At 40.3% G+C, this 18257-nt stretch overlaps 1 protein-coding gene across 1 annotated transcript in view; it reads right to left on the bottom strand.

Moving 5' to 3' along the window:
• Nucleotides 1–6153: 6153 nt before the first annotated feature.
• The window catches only part of LOC123520571, a 35625-nt gene continuing 23521 nt past the window's right edge, over nucleotides 6154–18257 (bottom strand). Inside the window, exons 7-8 of the mRNA XM_045282961.1 lie at nucleotides 14318–14426; nucleotides 6154–7124 (exon numbers count right to left, since the gene is read on the bottom strand). Coding sequence (XP_045138896.1) covers nucleotides 6860–7124; nucleotides 14318–14426 — 374 coding nt within the window. The 3' untranslated portion in view covers nucleotides 6154–6859. The remainder of the gene's footprint in view (nucleotides 7125–14317; nucleotides 14427–18257) is intronic.

Below are 18257 nucleotides of genomic sequence, written 5' to 3'. Positions count from 1 at the left end.
TCATCATTTCATGTCGGGGCGACAGTGCCACGTTAGGTGCGACACCACACCGATCACTCCCCCAATATACCCGATAATCGTGTCTTTCCCGGCTCTCGGCCCTGTCCTGTATAATCGGGAGCAATCGTGCACTTTTTAGCCCCGATTCCAATCGTGCCTGTCGGGGCACCACAATCGTGTATTTGTGAATCCAGCATTACAATTTTGACGTCCTCGGTGCCACCCTGGGGGAACGTAAGCATCCTTGCTGCGCTCCATGGCTGACCTACGCGCTTTTTGTAGCGATCACTGGGTCTCCACTGAGCCTCGTTTGAACGTTCCTCAGGCGTGACGTTGGCCTGCCACGAGCGTTGCTTTGGTGACCAGCTGGACGACAGCTAGAGGACCTTTGGCGTCCTCTTAGACTTATTTATAAGAGGGGAATCTAGTGACAACCATTCGCATCTCGCACGCTGCTACCATGAAAGACGAAGTCCTGTGCCAAGCAACGTTGAGAAGAGTGAGTGTTGAGAATAATACTGTGGCCTTTCTTGGCGTAGCCAGTAATTTTTTTACTTGGTCAAAGAATTTGAAGTGCAATAAGATAAATAAAAAGATAAATAATAACAAATAGATAGGTAAGTAAATAGATAAGTAAATGAATAAGTAAGTTAATAGATAAATAGAAATCAATGAAAATAAGTAAATTAATAAAGCAGTAAATAGATGAAATAAAACAGACCAAACTGCCTCCTCTTCACGAGTCACGACATTACTCGTTGCACGCAGCACTCCCCTTGAAGCTCCGTTGTGCGCCACTCGTGCCTCACTGCCACCACCACCCAGTTTGACGGCGACCGAGCTGCGTAAGTTTTCAGCATGTCGGAAATGGTCACCAAATTATGGCGCCCTCAGTTTCCTATCTACGACCCTACTGCCTCCATGAAGTTCCTGCGTCCTTACTATCTCTTCCTGACGACCACCGGCAACGAAGCCAATTTTACGTAGCCTACTACGCAGAAGCCATAGCCAGAAGGGTCCGTACTCCAGTGTGAGAGCGGGTGTAAGCGATGATACAGTATTATTGTCAAGCGGTCACTCTCGTCATGGAAACATGCTTTGAAATCTAAATATCTTCCATTTCATCTCAAGTGTAGTCGAGATAATGAGCTGAACTCATACGTCACCGTTTGCCAACATCACCTCCCGCCGTGACTCACCGCTTCCATCTCGCCACACACCACGCCACATGGACACATCTTCCATTCACCCGCGCATTCAAGCCCCCTCTCTTCAGGAATCCCACTTCTCCCCCCCACCTCACAAGTGACACTATCCTCTTCATCCCTACCTACACACACACACACACACACACACACACACACACACTTCATTTGCTATTAACATATTATCTGTCAACAATATGCCAACACAATGGACAAGACTTTCTACCCCAGCAAAAAATCCTGACCAGTACTTGGAAGGCTCTGGTCTGCACGCTTTTTTTTTTAGTGATGCAGACCTTCAACCTGACCCACCCATCACCCCACGTGCCATAATTCCCTCTCCTACTCTTCTCCCAATCCCCAACTCCCTCCAGTCACCCATAGCCTACGCCATCCTCGCAAGTGTCACGTGTGTACTTTATGGACTGTACCCACTTCTCACCCTTCCCCCCCCCAAGTATTCTGAAAGGCTCTGCTCTTTCTCTCCACAAAACGACACGGTAATTAATCGTTCTCAAGAGCGTTTCTCCTGTTGATTGTGTAGTAATCTTGTTAATTTGTCACTAAAACAGTAAAATTATCCTTAACCAACATACTGATTGCCGAGATTTCTCGAGAAAATTCGCCGACTTTGCCGCGAAATGCTGCCGACTTTGAATCTCGGCAGAAAATTCTGGAGTTTGTTACTCGTGTGACCCCGCCTTAAGAAAACCTGCAACCACATTTATTTTCATATCGTTGATACATGAAAGTGGTGGTGATGTAGCGTGGGAATGTTTCATTAAGCTTTCCTACGTCCCATCCATTAACATACCGCAAACGTACACCCCTGCTAAGTAGGGATGGGCAATGTACGGCTTTTCAGGTAATCGCGGGTACGGGTACCCGTCTCAGACTACCCGCGCTACCCGGTTCCACTACCCGGGTAGCTACCCGGTATCCATCAGGCACGCTTACCCGCCAGCGCGCGGTGGTCCCGGGGCGCAAGGTGAGTGAGTAGTACCAACGCGCTACCCGGGTAGCTGCCTGGTAACCATCAAAACGCTTACCCGGCACCCAGCGCACAGTGATCCCGGCTCCCGGGATTAATGTCGAGACGATTACCAAGATTATAAACCAAACACACACACACACGCATATATATGTATATATATATATATATATATATATATATATATATATATATATATATATATATATATATATATATATATATATATATATATATATATATATATATATATATATATATATATATATATATATATATATATATATATATATATATATATATATATATATATATATATATATATATATATATATATATATATATATATATATATATATATATATATATATATATATATATATATATATATATATATATATATATATATATATATATATATATATATATATATATATATATATATATATATATATATATATATATATATAATATAATATAATATATATATATATATATATATTTTTTTTTTTTTTTTTCATTGTTATCATCATATTTAATTAATAATAAGACTTCGGTACTCATTGTGTACTCCAAGACAAGACTGCTTACCGGTGAGCAACACCCGACATTGTTTTACCCGGGTACTCGTCTAGATACTCACCACGCAGTACAGCATGAACGATATATTTCTAATCATTATCTCCATATTTCATTAATGATTGCACATCGGTAAACATTATCCATACTCTAAGAGTTTAGACATTAAATATTTTCACCGTAATCGCGCACATCTGTACTCTCTACACCAGAATGGGTGCCTAATAATATTATAAGAAATACCCGTGAAAATTACCCGACAACCTTCGTTCGTCCCGGGTACCCGTCTCGATACTCAGTACTCTACTATCCGGGTAGCTATCCGGGTACCCGCCCGTCCCTACTGCTAAGCCCAGCCAGTCCTAGTTGTCACCATGCTCCCCAGAGGGCCAGGCTAACACCAGTCTCCTCTCCCCAGTCCCCAGCCCTCCCCAACACCATGCCCACAGCTAGCTGGACCACATGTCTTTAGCAGCGATCGTAATCACTATTCACCTAAAAAGATTTCTCGTAACCAACAGAGTGATACCCCATACATCTTGCGTTGCCTTTCAAAGCCACACGCCACTTGCTTTCATGCTTCTCTGCACACGTAGCTATGTGCGTCATTCTCTCTCTCTCTCTCTCTCTCTCTCATACGTCAACTAAAGCCACATGTGGAAAAACTCGTTTGTTTTATAGATAAGCAAAATGAAGACAGCAGATAGTGAATAAATAAGCAGTTAAATTGATATCAATAATAATGACAACTTAATAACGGAAAAAAAAAATACAGGAAACTGGAGCAATGTTCTAGAAAAAAAATGTCACGTAGACGATGCTTGAACAGTCCATCGTTATTTGTGTTGACAATGAAACGAAGGGAAAAATACTTAGCTTGTATTTTCTGCTCGGGAACTAACGGAGAGCAAGGTGGAGACTGAGGGAAAGGCAAATGAGGGAGTGAAAACAATTGTATATGAAAGTGACTGAGTAGCATATTTGCCTCATTTCAATATTCATTTATCATCAAAGTGAAATTATTGATAGCTTATCATTTCAAGGCAAAGCTGTGTGATATACGGACACTATCAGTACTGAACTATGTAAAGCCCAAAAGTCGATATTCATTTGTTAAAGTGACGTGGTTCTCTCACTGTAATTATGCTACAACTTCATGCTTGCTTCTGTAGAGCGAAGGGACATTTCAAGATATTTATTTATTTTCTTTTGATAACTCCCGGGCCTGCAAATTTAGGGACTGGCAAGTTTTTTTCTTCATTTTCTTCTTTTTCTATGTTGCCCTTGACCAACATTCCCCTCTTACATAAAAAAAAAAAAGCAGCACTTTTTCACTCCGTCATTTAATTGTCACGTTGTCACTTGTCAGTCACTTACACACACGCGGCCACAGCAAACCCAGACACCAACATGGCTACGCTAGGGACGGAGGTAAACATTTACTTTTATAGTATGAACTGAATATCACAGTGCCAAATGAATTTGATAAGTTGCCTATGAATATTGTGACATGTTGAGTGTTGAGTGTTTCTTTGCCAATGTGTTTGTTGGTGTATGAGACACAGACTAAAGTCTTGTTGGCAGCTCATGCTGTCACGGTAGTCTACCTCAATGAAATGAAGAAGTGACAGCATTGTATTTCACCACGTGTCAATTCCATGCCTTAGTAAATATGAATGATAAAAATAACGATGATGATAATAGTAATACGTGGAAATAGGTGACAACAAACGTTTTTAGCAGAAACAAAGAAAAGTTGCGTTCGGTTCGTATGTGGAATAATACTGTAGTAATAATAATATGGTTTAGAAATATGAGCAGTTCCATCCGTCAACAGGTTTTAATGTAAGTTGTTGCTTCCAGGAGTGCGTGTGGCTGCGGTGACAGTTAAGCGAGTGTATGTTCTGCATCACCAGTGAACAGTGACGGAACAGCCTTCAACACCACTCTCGTCATCTCTACGGTACAGCGGTACAGGGGAATATAAGGTACAATTATAGGCGTTTTTCAGTAGCACTTTGCAAAAGGCGAACGGTCCGGAAGCATTCGCTTTTACACGCGAACGCTACTACTGAAAACGATAGTAACACTGCCAGACTAATCTCCCCGTCGCTCGCCGGAAAAACTGTTGTACTCTATAGTCGCAGGATCACGCCAAGCTGAGACGTACAGCCTCATTACACCATAATATAAAGATATTATTATGTCCTTAGATTTTTTCGGATTGTCATATCTCGCCTCTTTTGGCTCCCCCTCCCCCTAAAACCCCTGATTGCCCACAATCCCCAAGCTTCCTGGAGGGGTTTGGGGGTAGAGATCGGGGATGATATTGGGTGAAACTAAATTTACCGGATTTTTTTTATTTTGAACAGGAGGAAATGTTATTCAAAATGTTTTAATTTTAAGTTGCACGTGTTTTAAGGGCGCTTTGATAGTTTCGGTGTCAGATTTAACTAGATTTCTGTATTATTAACAGGAGAAAACTTATTAAAAATACTGCAGATTTAAGTTCCATGAGTTTCTGAGCTAAATGAATATGGAGAGAGAGAGAGAGAGAGAGAGAGAGAGAGAGAGAGAGAGCATGAGTCTAGCTGGTAACAGTTTTGCCATGTCCCTGTGTCCATATCAGTGCCTCATTCACTGCAACACACCTCATCACACTTTTTATAATTAGTATAACTTTTTACTGTTATTTTCTCTCCATTTCAACCTAACACTTATCTAAACATATCTCTTCATTTCAACCTTTCCAAACTTTACCTTACCTTATCTTGCCTTACCTTACCTCACCTTATCTTACCTTACCATACCTCACCTTATCTTACCTTATCTTATCAAATCTTACCTAACATTGCTTATATCCAACATGTCATAACATTCTAACCTAGATAAACTGAACCTAACCTAAGCAAAGATTTCTAATATCCAAACATTTCAAACAATTTTATCCTAACCTAACCCAACCTATCCAAACTTGACCTAATTGCACCTAACTTAACCCCTTGAGCACCATGAAGCATTTACATATTGATTCTGGTACTTGTTGATTTTATACAGCTTCAGAAACTTGTGTGGGTATTGAGATAGTGAAGCCTGACCATTAATCTTCTGACCTCCATTGACCCTAGTAAGTGTCAATTAGATGGTTTGATCGTAGCCAAATCTCAAGGTACAAATGTGCCCCAGTTCTGAAGGGATTGACTTGATCTAACCTAACCAACCTATCAAACCTCAACCTGATAAAACCAAATTTCACTTAACCTGACCTGACCAAACCTAACCTAACCAATTCATAATTAACCTAAGCTAACCTAAGGTCTCCTATTTCCAAACACCCCTTCATTACATCCTCTAATAGGGAAGACATGAGCCAACACAGAACTTTATTTGTTTATTTGTCCAGCCAAAGAAATCAAACCTATTATGAAATATTTGTGACAAGTATTCAAACATGGAAAATAAAACAGAAAGGCAAAAAAAAAAACATTAAAAAAACACACTTGGCTGGGTTTATTATTATTATTCTTATTCTTATCACTATCAACATTATCTTTTACTCTGTTTAATTCAAGAGGGAGTTTATGGTTGGCAAATTTGTGGTTTTAAATGACTAAAGTATGTATTAATTGTAATTATTAAGCAAGAAATTAGTAATAATAATGGAAGCAGTAATTGTGGTGGGGGTGTAGTAGTAGTAGTAGTGATAGTAAGAGGTGAAGGAAGAAGAGGAGAAGAATTAGGGAAAGAAGAATGGGAAAAGAAGAAAAATGAACAGGAAAGAGGAAAAGGAAAATAGGAAGAGGAAAACAAACATGAAGAAAAGAGAAACAGGAAGAAAAAAGAAAAAGAAAACAAAGTAAAGAAGAGAAATAGACAAAAAAATAAAGAAGAGAAACTGGAAGAGGAAAAGAAAATGGAAAGAAAATGAGAAGAGTAAGAGGAGTTGCAAAAGATGAAAAGATACAAAACTGCTTCCAAGTAACAATTTTCCTACAGAACACTATTAATCTCTCTCTCTCTCTCTCTCTCTCTCTCTCTCTCTCTCTCTCTCTCTCTCTCTCTCCAAAATGCACACCACCATTATTTAGAAGTACCCAGCATCACCACCACCTCCATAGCCACCACCGCCACCACCACTCTGCTGCTGGCTGGACACACACAGGGGACTTTTCTGGTGCATACAATCTTCATCAGTCATGTAGAAGAAGTGGGTGTAGGAGAGACCAGCACAGAATCCCCTGGAGGAAGGTTCTGGGGCCTGACGGTAGTGGTAGCAGGTGGCGCCGTTTGCCTCGCGAGTGTTATGTGTGGAAGTGGTGATGTTTCGGACCTGGCATTCATCGTAGCGCCTGTGTGGGAGGAGGAGGAGTTGGTGAGTGGGGGATTGTTTATCTTATGGGGTCAGTGTATGTCTTCATCCCCATTTCTCTAGTAAACTTTCCTTAGCATAGTGACTTAACCAGATAGACAGTAACTTCACCTCTTCCACACCTATAGCCTCTCTCTCTCTCTCTCTCTCTCTCTCTCTCTCTCTCTCTCTCTCTCTCTCTCTCTCTCTCTCTCTCTCTCTCTCTCTCTCTCTCTCTCTCTTACTGGCTCTCTGATTATTCTGTTTATGATGACTCTCTGACTGATACAGGATAACCTAGATGGGCCCTGGTGGCCCTTTGTTGTCCTATTATTTATATTATGTTATGTTATGTCACCCTTGTCATGTCCCCTGCACCACTTGAATACCCCCACCAAACCCCTGTCACCCTTGTCATGCCCCCTGCACCACTTGAAGACCCCCACCAAACCCCTGTCACCCTTGTCATGTCCCCAGCACCACTTGAATACCCCCACCAAACCCCTGTCATCCTTGTCATGTCCCCTGCACTACTTGAAGACCCCCACCAAACCCCTGTCAACCTTGTCATGTCCCCTGCACCACTTGAAGACCCCCACCAAACCCCTGTCAACCTTGTCATGTCCCCAGCACCACTTGAATACCCCCACCAAACCCCTGTCACCCTTGTCATGTCCCCTGCACCACTTGAAGACCCCCACCAAACCCCTGTCATCCTTGTCATGTCCCCTGCACTACTTGAAGACCCCCACCAAACCCCTGTCAACCTTGTCATGTCCCCTGCACTACTTGAAGACCCCCACCAAACCCCTGTCAACCTTGTCATGTTCCTTGCACCACTTGAAGACCCCCACCAAACCCCTGTCATCCTTGTCATGTCCCCATCACACATGAAGACCCCCACCAAACCCCTGTCACCCTTGCCATGTCCCCATAACACATGAAGACCCCCACCAAACCCCTGTCACCCTTGTCATGTCCCCTGCACCACTTGAAGACCTCCACCAAGCCCCGTTTAACCTATTCCTCTGTAAGGATTGTAGATTTGAGAGGGGTCAGTGTGAGTGGATCAGTTACGTAGTGGATGAGTGGAAGAATAGGAGGGACTGAAAGATTAGGAGGAATTGATGAGATATAGAGTGGAGTAGGATGAAGAAAATTTGGATAGGGTATAGTTGTAACATCTTTGTGTGTGGGGATAGTTTAACAGGCAGTAATGGAAGTTGCTGCAGCTTTCAAGGATGTTTTCATGGTTAGTTAGAGTCTCCTGTGAAATTTAATAAGGTTTTCAAAGGTTCAGCAGACTCGTGTGTGTGTGTGTGTGTGTGTGTGTGTGTGTGTGTGTGTGTGTGTGTGTGTGTGTGTGTGTGTGTGTGTGTATTCACCTAGTTGTATTCACCTAGTTGTAATTTTACAGGGCCTGGGTATCATACTCATGTGGCCCCGTCTCCATATCTACACACATCCAACTTTCCTTTAAAACTATGCACACTCCTCGCTGACACCACCTCCTCACTCAAACCATTCCACACCTCCACACATCTTTGTGGGAAACTATATTTCTTCACATCCTTCAAGCATATTCCCTTGGCTATCTTTTTACTATGCGATCTCGTAGTTCTATTTAAGTTTTCCTCTCTCAACATCATTTGCTCATTATCCACTTCATCCAGTCCGTTCAACAGTTTATAAACCTGTATTAAATCTCCTCTTTCTCTTCTTTGTTCCAAGGTAAGCAAATTCATTTCTTTTAATCTCTCCTCATAGGTCATTTCTGCCAATTCCGGAACCATTTTTGTTGCCATTCTCTGCAATCTCTCCAACTTCCTTATATGCTTCTTTTTATAAGGGGACCAAACCACTCCAGCATATTCCAATCTTGGTCTAATTACCGTACTAATTAATTTCTTCATCATATCTTTATCCATATAATGGAAGGCTAATCCAATATTTTTATCAAATTATACGTTTCTCCAAACATCTTATCAATATGAGCCTCAAACTGCCCATGGTCTTGTATTATCACTCCCAAATCCTTTTCCTTTTCCACCTTTTTCAACACTACTTCTTCACCCATCTTATATGACCCTCTTGGCCATCTTCCACTCTTCCCATCTCCATCACATGACTTTTGCTCAGATTAAATTCCATTTGCCACCTCTTGCTCCACTCCCAAATCTTATCCAGATCTGCCTGTAAAATTTCACAATCTTCTTCACTCTTCACACACCTACACAACTTCGCATCATCCGCAAACAAATTAATATAACTGTTTACTCCTCTGGCATGTCATTAATATATACAAGGAAAAGTATTGGTGCCAGCACTGAGCCTTGTGGGACTCCACTCTCCACCACCAACCAGTCCGACTTTGCATCCCTTATTACCGTTCTCATCTCCCTCCATCTCAAGTAGTTTTCCATCCACTTTAACACTTTTCCTTTCAGTCCTCCATAAATCTCTAATTTCCATAGCAGTCTCATGTGAGGTACCTTGTCAAAAGCTTTCTTTAAATCCAAATATACACAGTCCATCCATCCCTCTCTCTTGTATTTTGTCAACCACTCTTGAATAAAAGCTCAGTAGATTTGTTACACATGACCTCCCTTTCCTAAAGCCAAATTGATGATCCGATAATAACTTATGATCCTCCAGGAACCGTATCCAATATTTCTTTATCACCCTCTCACAAATCTTACCGACCACACTTGTTAGAGACACAGGTCTATAGTTAAGAGGCTCTTCCTTACTGCCTCCCTTATAAATGGGCACCACTTCAGCTCTTTTCCACTCTACTGGTACTTCCCTGTTTCTAATGAACACCTTATAATATCATATAATGGATCAATCAATTCTTCTCTACACTCCTTCAATAATTTTCCTGAAACTTCATCTGGTCCCATCGCTTTATCATCTTTAAGTTCCTCCAACATTTTATATAACTCCTTTTTAGGTATCTTAATGTCATCCATGTGCACATTTCCTTGTACATTCTGAGGCTTTACAAACATTGTTTCTTCAGTAAATACTTGCTGAAACCTATTATTTAGCAATTCCGCTATATTCTTAGGGTCATCTACTATCCCTTGCTCTCCTTTTAATCTTTCAATGGACTCTCTCTTTTTAAGTTTACCATTTATGAACCTGTAAAACAATTTTGGATGTTCCTTACTCTTGTCTACAATATCTTTTCAAATTTTCTTTCTTCCTCCTCCTTACCCTCACATACTCATTTCTCGCCACTCTATAATTCTCCTTATTTAGTATATTCCTGCTCTTTTCCATCTTTTCCAAGCCACATCTCTCTTTTCCTTAGCCTTAACACAAGTTGCATTAAACCAATCCTTTCTTCCTTCCTCTCTCGGTTTATACTTTGGTACAAATTTCATAACTCCTTCTTTATAATATTTCATAAAAATCTCATATTTTTTTGCACTTCTCTGATTTGTAACATCTCCTCCCAATCTAATTTTCTGAAATAATTTTTCAAACTTTCTGTGTCCATCTTTCTATAATTCAATCTACCACTCCTGTATGTCTCGTCTTTCCTTCGCTGTGTTGTTGCTATCTGCATTTCCATAACCACATGATCACTCTTTCCCAAAGGACATTTGTATTGTATATCTCCACATAGGTACACTTCTCTTGTTAACACCAAATCCAGTCTAGCCGGTTCATCATCTCCTCTATATCTAGTATTTTCCTTCACCCTCTGTTCCATCATATTTTCCATCATTAGATTAAGAAATCTCTCCCCATGCTTCCTCTCCAATATACTGGTTGACTCTTTCATTAGGGAGGTGGACTGAATAGTGGTGAAATACTGAGAATACTGGTTGACTTTCTTTAAGGAGGTGGACTGAATAGTGGTGAAATACTGAGAATACTGGTTGACTATTTCATGAGGGAGGTGGACAGAATAATGGTGAAAGACTGAGAATACTGGTTGACTCTTTCATTAAGGAGGTGGACTGAATGATATGGTGAAAGATTGAGAATATTGATTGACTCTTTCATTAGGGAGGTGGACTGAATAGTGGTGAAAGAGTGAGAATACTGGTTGACTTTTGCATCAGGGAGGTGGACTGAATAGTGGTGAAAGACTGAGAATACTGGTTGACTCTTTCATTAAGGAGGTAGACAGAATGATATGGTGAAAGACTGAGAATATACTGGTTAACTTTTGCATCAGAGAGGTGGACAGAATAGTAGTGAAAGACTGAGAATTTTTTTATTTATGTAAGAGAGAGAACTACCAAGGGCAAATAAATTAATATTAGTAAAAAAAGGCCCACTTGAATTATAGTCTCCATAAAAGAATCAAAAGAATTAGTCAAAATTCAGGGACAAATGTCTTGACACCTCTCTTTTAAAAGAAGTTAAGTCGTAGGAAGATGGAAATATAGGAGCAAGCAGGGAGTTCTGGAGTTTACCAGTGAAAAGTATGAATGATTGAGAATACTGGTTAACTCTTGTATTAGAAGGTTGGACAGAATAGGGATGAGAGGAAAAAGAAAGCCTTGTGCAGCGAGGCCAAAGGAGGAGGGTGAAGGAGGAGGGCAGACATGCAGTTAGCAAGATCAAAAGAGCAGTTAGCATGAAAATAGTGATAAAAGATAGAAAGGGATGCAACATTTCGGTGATGAGAAAGAGGCTGAAGACAGTCAGAGGAGGGGAGTTGATGAGACGAAAAGCTTTTAATTCCACCATATCTAATAAAGCTGTGAGTGGAAACCCCCCAAACATGCGAAGAATACTCCATACAAGGGCGGATAAGGCATTTGTACAGAGTTAGCATTTGGAGGGGCGAAAAAAACTGGCGGAGACACCTCAGAATGCCTATAACTTCATAGAAGCTGTTTTAGTGAGAGATGAGATGTGAAGTTTCCAGTTAAGATTATGAGTAAAGGACAGACCAAGAATATTTAGTGTGGAAGAGGGAGACCGTTGAGTGTCTTTGAAGAAGAGGGGATAATTGTCTGGAAGGTTATGTCAAGTTGATAGATGGAGGAATTAAGTTTTTGAGGTGTTGAAAACTGCTAAGTTTTCTCTGCCCCAATCAGAAATCTTAGAAAGATCAGAAGTCAGGTGTTCTATGGTGTCCCTGTATGATCTGTTGACTTCCTGAAGGGTTGGGCATCTCTGAAAGGACATGGAAAGAAGTGGTATCATCAGCGTAGGAGTGGAAAGGGCAAGAAGTTCGGTTAAGAAGGTCATTGATGAATAATAGAAAGAGAGTGGGTGACAGGAAAGAACCCTGAGGAACACCACTATTAATAGATTTAGGAGAAGAACAGTAGCCATCTACCACAGCAGCAATAGAACAGTTGGAAAGGAAACTTGAGGTAAAGTTGCAGAGAGAAGGATAGAAACTGTAGGAGGGCAGTTTGGAAATCAAAGCTTTATGCCAGACTCTATCAAAAGCTTTTGATATGTCTAACTCAACAGCAAATGTTTTACCAAAATCTCTAAAAGAGGATGACCAAGACTCAGTAAGGAAAGCCAGAAGATCACCAGTAGAGCGACCCTGACAGAAGCCATACTGGTGATAAGATAGAAGATCATGTAGTGACAGATGTTTGAGAATCTTCTTATTGAGGATAGATTAAAAAAACTTTAAACAAGAAAGAGATTAAAGCTATAGGACAGTAGTTTGAGGGATTAGAACAGTCACCCTTTTTAGGAACAGGCTGAATGTACGCAAACTTCCAGCAAGAAGGAAAGGTAGAAGTTGATAGACATAGTTGAAAGAGTTTGGCCAGGCAAGGTGCAAGCACGGAAGCAGTTTTTGAGCTCAATAGGAGAGATTCCATCAGGTCAATAAGCTCTCCGAGGTTTTAGGCCAGCAAGGACATGGAAAACATCATTACAAAGAATTTTGATTGAAGACATGATATAGTCAGAGGTAGGAGGAGAGGGAGGGACAATCATCCAAGGTGGAGTTGTTAGCAAAGGTTTGAGAGAAGAGTTCAGCTTTATGAACAGATGAGATGTCAATGGTGCCACCTTGATAAAATAAAAGAGGGAAAGATGAAGAAGTGAAGGTATTGGAGGTATTTTTGGCTAGATGCCAGAAGTCTCAGGGGGAGTTAGAGTTTGAAAGATTTTGACATTTTCTATTATTAAGGAGTGTTTAGCAAGTTGAAGACCGGACTTGGAATGATTCTGGGTAGAAATATAAGGTTCATGAGATTCAGGTGATGGAAGGCAAAATGCCAGAGGCACCTCCACTTATCCTGCCAGAGGCACCTCCATTAGAGAAATAGGACAAGATACAGAAATGAGATTGTGATCGGAGGAGTCCAACAGAGAAGATAGGGTGACAGCATAAGCAGAAGGGTTAGAGGTGAGGAAGAGATCAAGAATGTTGGGCGTGTCTCCAAGACAGTCAATACAGTATGTTGCACCAGTTGTTCTAGGTCATGGAGGATAGCAAAGTTGAAGGCTAGTTCACCAGGATGGTCAGTGAAGGGAGAGGAAAGCCAAAGCTGGTGGTGAACATTGAAGTCTCCAAGGATGAAGATCTCCATGTAAGGATAGAGGGACAGAATGTGCTCCACTTTGGAAGTTAAATAGTCAAAGAATTTACTATAGTCAGAGGAGTTAGGGGAGAGTTTGAGAGTGACTGTTGAGTCTAAGCCAGACGCAACATCCAGCTTTAAAACAAAAATGAGAATAGAGAAAGTAGGAGGGAACAGAGAAGGGGCTACTGCCAGTTGCTTCAGACAGCTGTGTTTCAGTGAGGAAAAGAAGATGAGGTTTACTGGAGGATAGGTTGTGTTCCACAGATTGAAAATTAGATCTAAGACTGTGAATATTGCAGAAGTTAATGTAGAAAAAGTTGAGGAAGTGTCAAGACATTTTGGGTCACTAACAAATACTGGTGGATTCTTGCATTAGGGAGGTGGACAGAATAGTGGTGAAAGACTGAGAATACTGGTTAACTCTTGCATTAGGGAAGTGAACATAATAGTGGTGAAAGACTGAGAATAATGGTTAACTCTTACATTAGGGAAGTGGACATAATAGTGGTGAAAGACTTAGAATACTGGTTAACTCTTGTATTTGCATGAAGGAGGTGGACAGAATATAGTGGTGAAAGACTTAGAATACTGGTTAACTCTTGTATTAGGGAGGTGGACAGAATAGGGATGAAACGCATACTGACACACACTCACTCACCCACTCACTCACCTGACAGCCCAGTAGGGTGAACCGAGGACCATGGTAGTGTCATCCAGCCAGGTCCAGCCTCTCCCCTTCTCCCTCTGCCTCCCTCCCAGCCAGAAGTCACTTGTCAGCTCTGAAAATTATAGAGATCAGTCATATATGTGTGTGTGTGTATTTACCTATTTGTATTTACCTAGTTGTAGTTTTACAGGGCCTGGGCTTTATGCTCGTGTGGCCCCATCTCCATATCTACACTTATCCAATCTTACTTTAAAAGTATGCACACTCGTTGCAGACACTACTTCTTCATTTAAACTGTTCCACGTCTCAATACATCTTTATAAAACTATATTTTTAACATCTCTCAAACATCTTCCTTTACTCAGTTTTTTACTATCTCTTGTGCATCTGTCATATTCTTCTCTTTTTGTGTGTGTGTGTGTGTTGTGTGTGTGTGTGTGTGTGTGTGTGTGTGTGTGTGTATTTACCTAGTTGTATTTACCTAGTTGTAGTTTTACAGGGCCTGCTGTGTGGCCCGTCTCCATATCTACACTTATCCAATCTTACTTTAAAAGTGTGTACACTCGTTGCAGACACTACTTCTTCATCTAAACTGTTCCACGTCTCAATACATCTCTGGAAACTATATTTTTAATATCTCTCAGACATCTTCCCTTTCTCAGCTTTTTACTATGCGATCTTGTGCTTCGGATGTCATATTCTTCTCTCAGGATCAGTTTCTCATTATCCACTTGGTCCATTCCGTTGATCAATTTATAGACTTGTATCAGGTCTCCTCTCTCCCTTCTTTGTTCCAAGGTTGGTAGATCCATAGCCTTTAGTCTCTTCTCGTATGTCATCCCTTCAAGTTCTAGAACCATTCTTGTAGCCATTTTTTGTAGCCTCTCCAATTTCCTTATGTGTTTCTTTTTATGAAGGGTCCACAGTACTCCTGCATATTCCAATCTGGGTCTTATTATAGTATTTATCAATTTCTTCATCATTTCTTTGTCCATGTAGTGAAATGCTACTCCAATATTCCTCAACAAATTATATGTTTCTTTAAAAATTCTATCAATATGGCTTATTGGTTGATTGTTTTCTTCCATCGTCACTCCTAAGTCCTTTTCCTTTTTGACTTTCTCCAGTTCTACTCCATCTCCCATCTTATAGATTCCCACAGGTCGTCTTTCACTCTTTCCCATTTCCATGACATGGCTTTTGTTCACATTGAATTCCATTTCCCACTTCTTACTCCATTCCCAGATCTTATGTAGGTCTTCTTGCAGTATTTCACAATCCTCCTTTTGCTTTATAATTCTGCACAGTTTCGTATCATCCGCAAACAAATTTATGTAGCTGTTCACTCCTTCTGGCATGTCGTTAATATAAATGAGGAAAAGTACTGGTGCCAATACTGATCCCTGTGGCACTTCGCTTTCTACTGCTCTCCACTTGGACTTCATATCTTTAACTACCGTCCTTATTTCTCTCCCCTTCAAATAATTTTCTATCCATCTCAATGTGCTTCCTTTTAAGCCACCCTTCTCCTCTAACTTCCACAGTAATCTTGCGTGTGGCACTTTGTCAAACGCCTTTTTTAAATCCAAATAGATGCAGTCAACCCATCCCTCTCTCTCTTGTACTCTATCAACTATTCTAGAATAGAAACTCAATAAATTTTTCTAAAACCAAATTGGCTATTTGCTATTAATTTGTTGTCTTCAAGGAACTCGATCCATTGTTTCTTTATTATTCTTTCACACATCTTGCATATCACACTAGTTAGTGATACCGGTCTGTAATTTAAAGGTTCTTCTTTCCTTCCGCTCTTATATATGGGAACCACCTCAGCTCTTTTCCATTCTACTGGCACTGTTCCATTTTCTATTGAGCATTTTATGATGTTGTATATAGGACTTGCTAGTTCTTCCCTACATTCTTTCAGTATTCTGCCTGAGACTTCATCCGGTCCCATTGCCTTTTCCTCATCCAATTCCATCATCAACTTTTTTATTTCAAGCTTGGTTACTTTAATCTCTTTCATATAGACTGTCTCTCTATTACCCTGTGGTCTTTCAAATTTGGATTCCTTAGTAAAGACCTCCTGGAATTTACTATTTAACAGTTCTGCCATACTTTTGGGTCTTCCACCATTCCGTTTTCTCCTTTTAACCTTTCTATTGTTTCTTTTTGTTTTATTTTTCCATTTATGAATCTGTAGAACAATTTTGGTTGTTCCTTACATTTTTCGACAATGTCCTTTTCATAGTTCTTTTCTTCTTCCTTTCTCACCTTAGCATATTCATTTCTTGCTGTTTTGAAGTTTTCCTTATTTTCTGGATTTCTGTTTCTTCTCCACCTTTTCCATGCTCCATCTCTTTCTCCTTTGCCCTAGCACATCTTGCATTAAACCAATCTTTCTTTCCTTCTTCTTTAGGTCTATATTTCAACATATTCCTGCCCCCAGTTTTGTATATTTCAAAAATAAGTTATATTTCTCTTGAACCTTAATGAGTTTTCCATCTCCTCCCAGTTTACGTTTTAAAATAGTTCTTGAGATTCTCAATATCAGCCTTTCTGTAATTTAATCGGTCTCCTTTGTATGATTCATCTCTATCTTCCTTTCCTTCTTCTATATCCATTTCTAATATTACATGGTCACTCTTTCCCAATGGGCACTTGTATCTTATATCATGTTAATTGGTGTGTGTGTGTGTGTATTTACCTAATTGTATTTACCTAATTGTAACATACGGAAAAGAGCTATGCTCGTGTTGTCCCGTCTCCATATCTATTAATGTCCAGCTTTTTCTTAAAATCATGAATATTCCTTGCGTTGACCACTTCCACGTCTAAACTATTCCATGCTTCCACCCTTCTATGAGGGAAGCTATATTTTTCACATCTCTCCTATAAGTGGCCATTTTAGTTTTTCCCATGCCCTCTCGACATTCTTTCATTCCACATACACAGATCTTCCTATCCATTTTTCCATGCCAATCATCACTCTGTATATTGCTATCAGGTCTCCCTTTCTCTTCTGTTTTCCAGGGTCGGAAGTTGCATTCTTTTCAGTCTGTCTTCATAAGTCAAATCTCTTAAGTCAGGCACCATTTTGTTGCAGCCCTCTGTACTTTCTCTAGTTTCCTTATGTGTTTCTTTAAGTTCGAGCCCACTGTATTGTTGCATATTCAAGCCTCGGTCTTATCATTGCAGTAATTATTTTCTTCATCATTTCTTCATCTAAATATACGAACGCCACTCTTATGTTCCTCAATAAGTTCAATACTTCTCCAATTATTTTGTTTATATGTCTCTCTGGCGATAGGTCATTGGTAATTGTCACCCCAAGGTCTTTTTCTTCATGACTGGTTTTATGTCTTCATTTCCTATCTTGTACATACTCCTGATTCTTCTTTCACTCTTGCCAAACTCTATTTTCTTGCATTTTGTCGTGTTGAACTCCATTTGCCATGTACAGCTCCATTTCCATATTCTGTCCAAGTCTTCCTGGAGTAGTTCGCAATCTTTGTCACATCTCACTTTTCTTAACAATTTTGCATCGTCTGCAAATAGGCTCACATAACTGGACACCCCATCCACCATGTCATTTATGTAGACCGCGAACATTACTGGTGCCAACACTGATCCCTGTGGAACTCCACTCTCCACCAAGCCCCATTCTGATGGTCTGTCCTTAATTATTGTTCTCATTTCTCTTCCTACCAAAAGTCTTCCATCCATTTTAGTAAACTGCCATGCACTCCTCCTACCATTTCAAGTTTCCAGATCAGTCTCCGGTGTGGTACCTTATCAAAGGCCTTTTTTAAATCCAGATATATTCCATCAGCCCAACCATCTCTTTCCTGTATTACATCTATCACCCTCGAATAGTAACATATCAGGTTTGTCGTGCATGAACGCCCTTTTCTAAAACCAAATTGACACTCACAAAGTATGT

Source organism: Portunus trituberculatus, chromosome 7, assembly GCF_017591435.1.
Source record: "Portunus trituberculatus isolate SZX2019 chromosome 7, ASM1759143v1, whole genome shotgun sequence".
Lineage (NCBI taxonomy): Eukaryota > Metazoa > Arthropoda > Malacostraca > Decapoda > Portunidae > Portunus > Portunus trituberculatus.
Note: the sequence above shows the minus strand (reverse complement) of the source record. Positions and strands in the feature narration are given on the sequence as shown.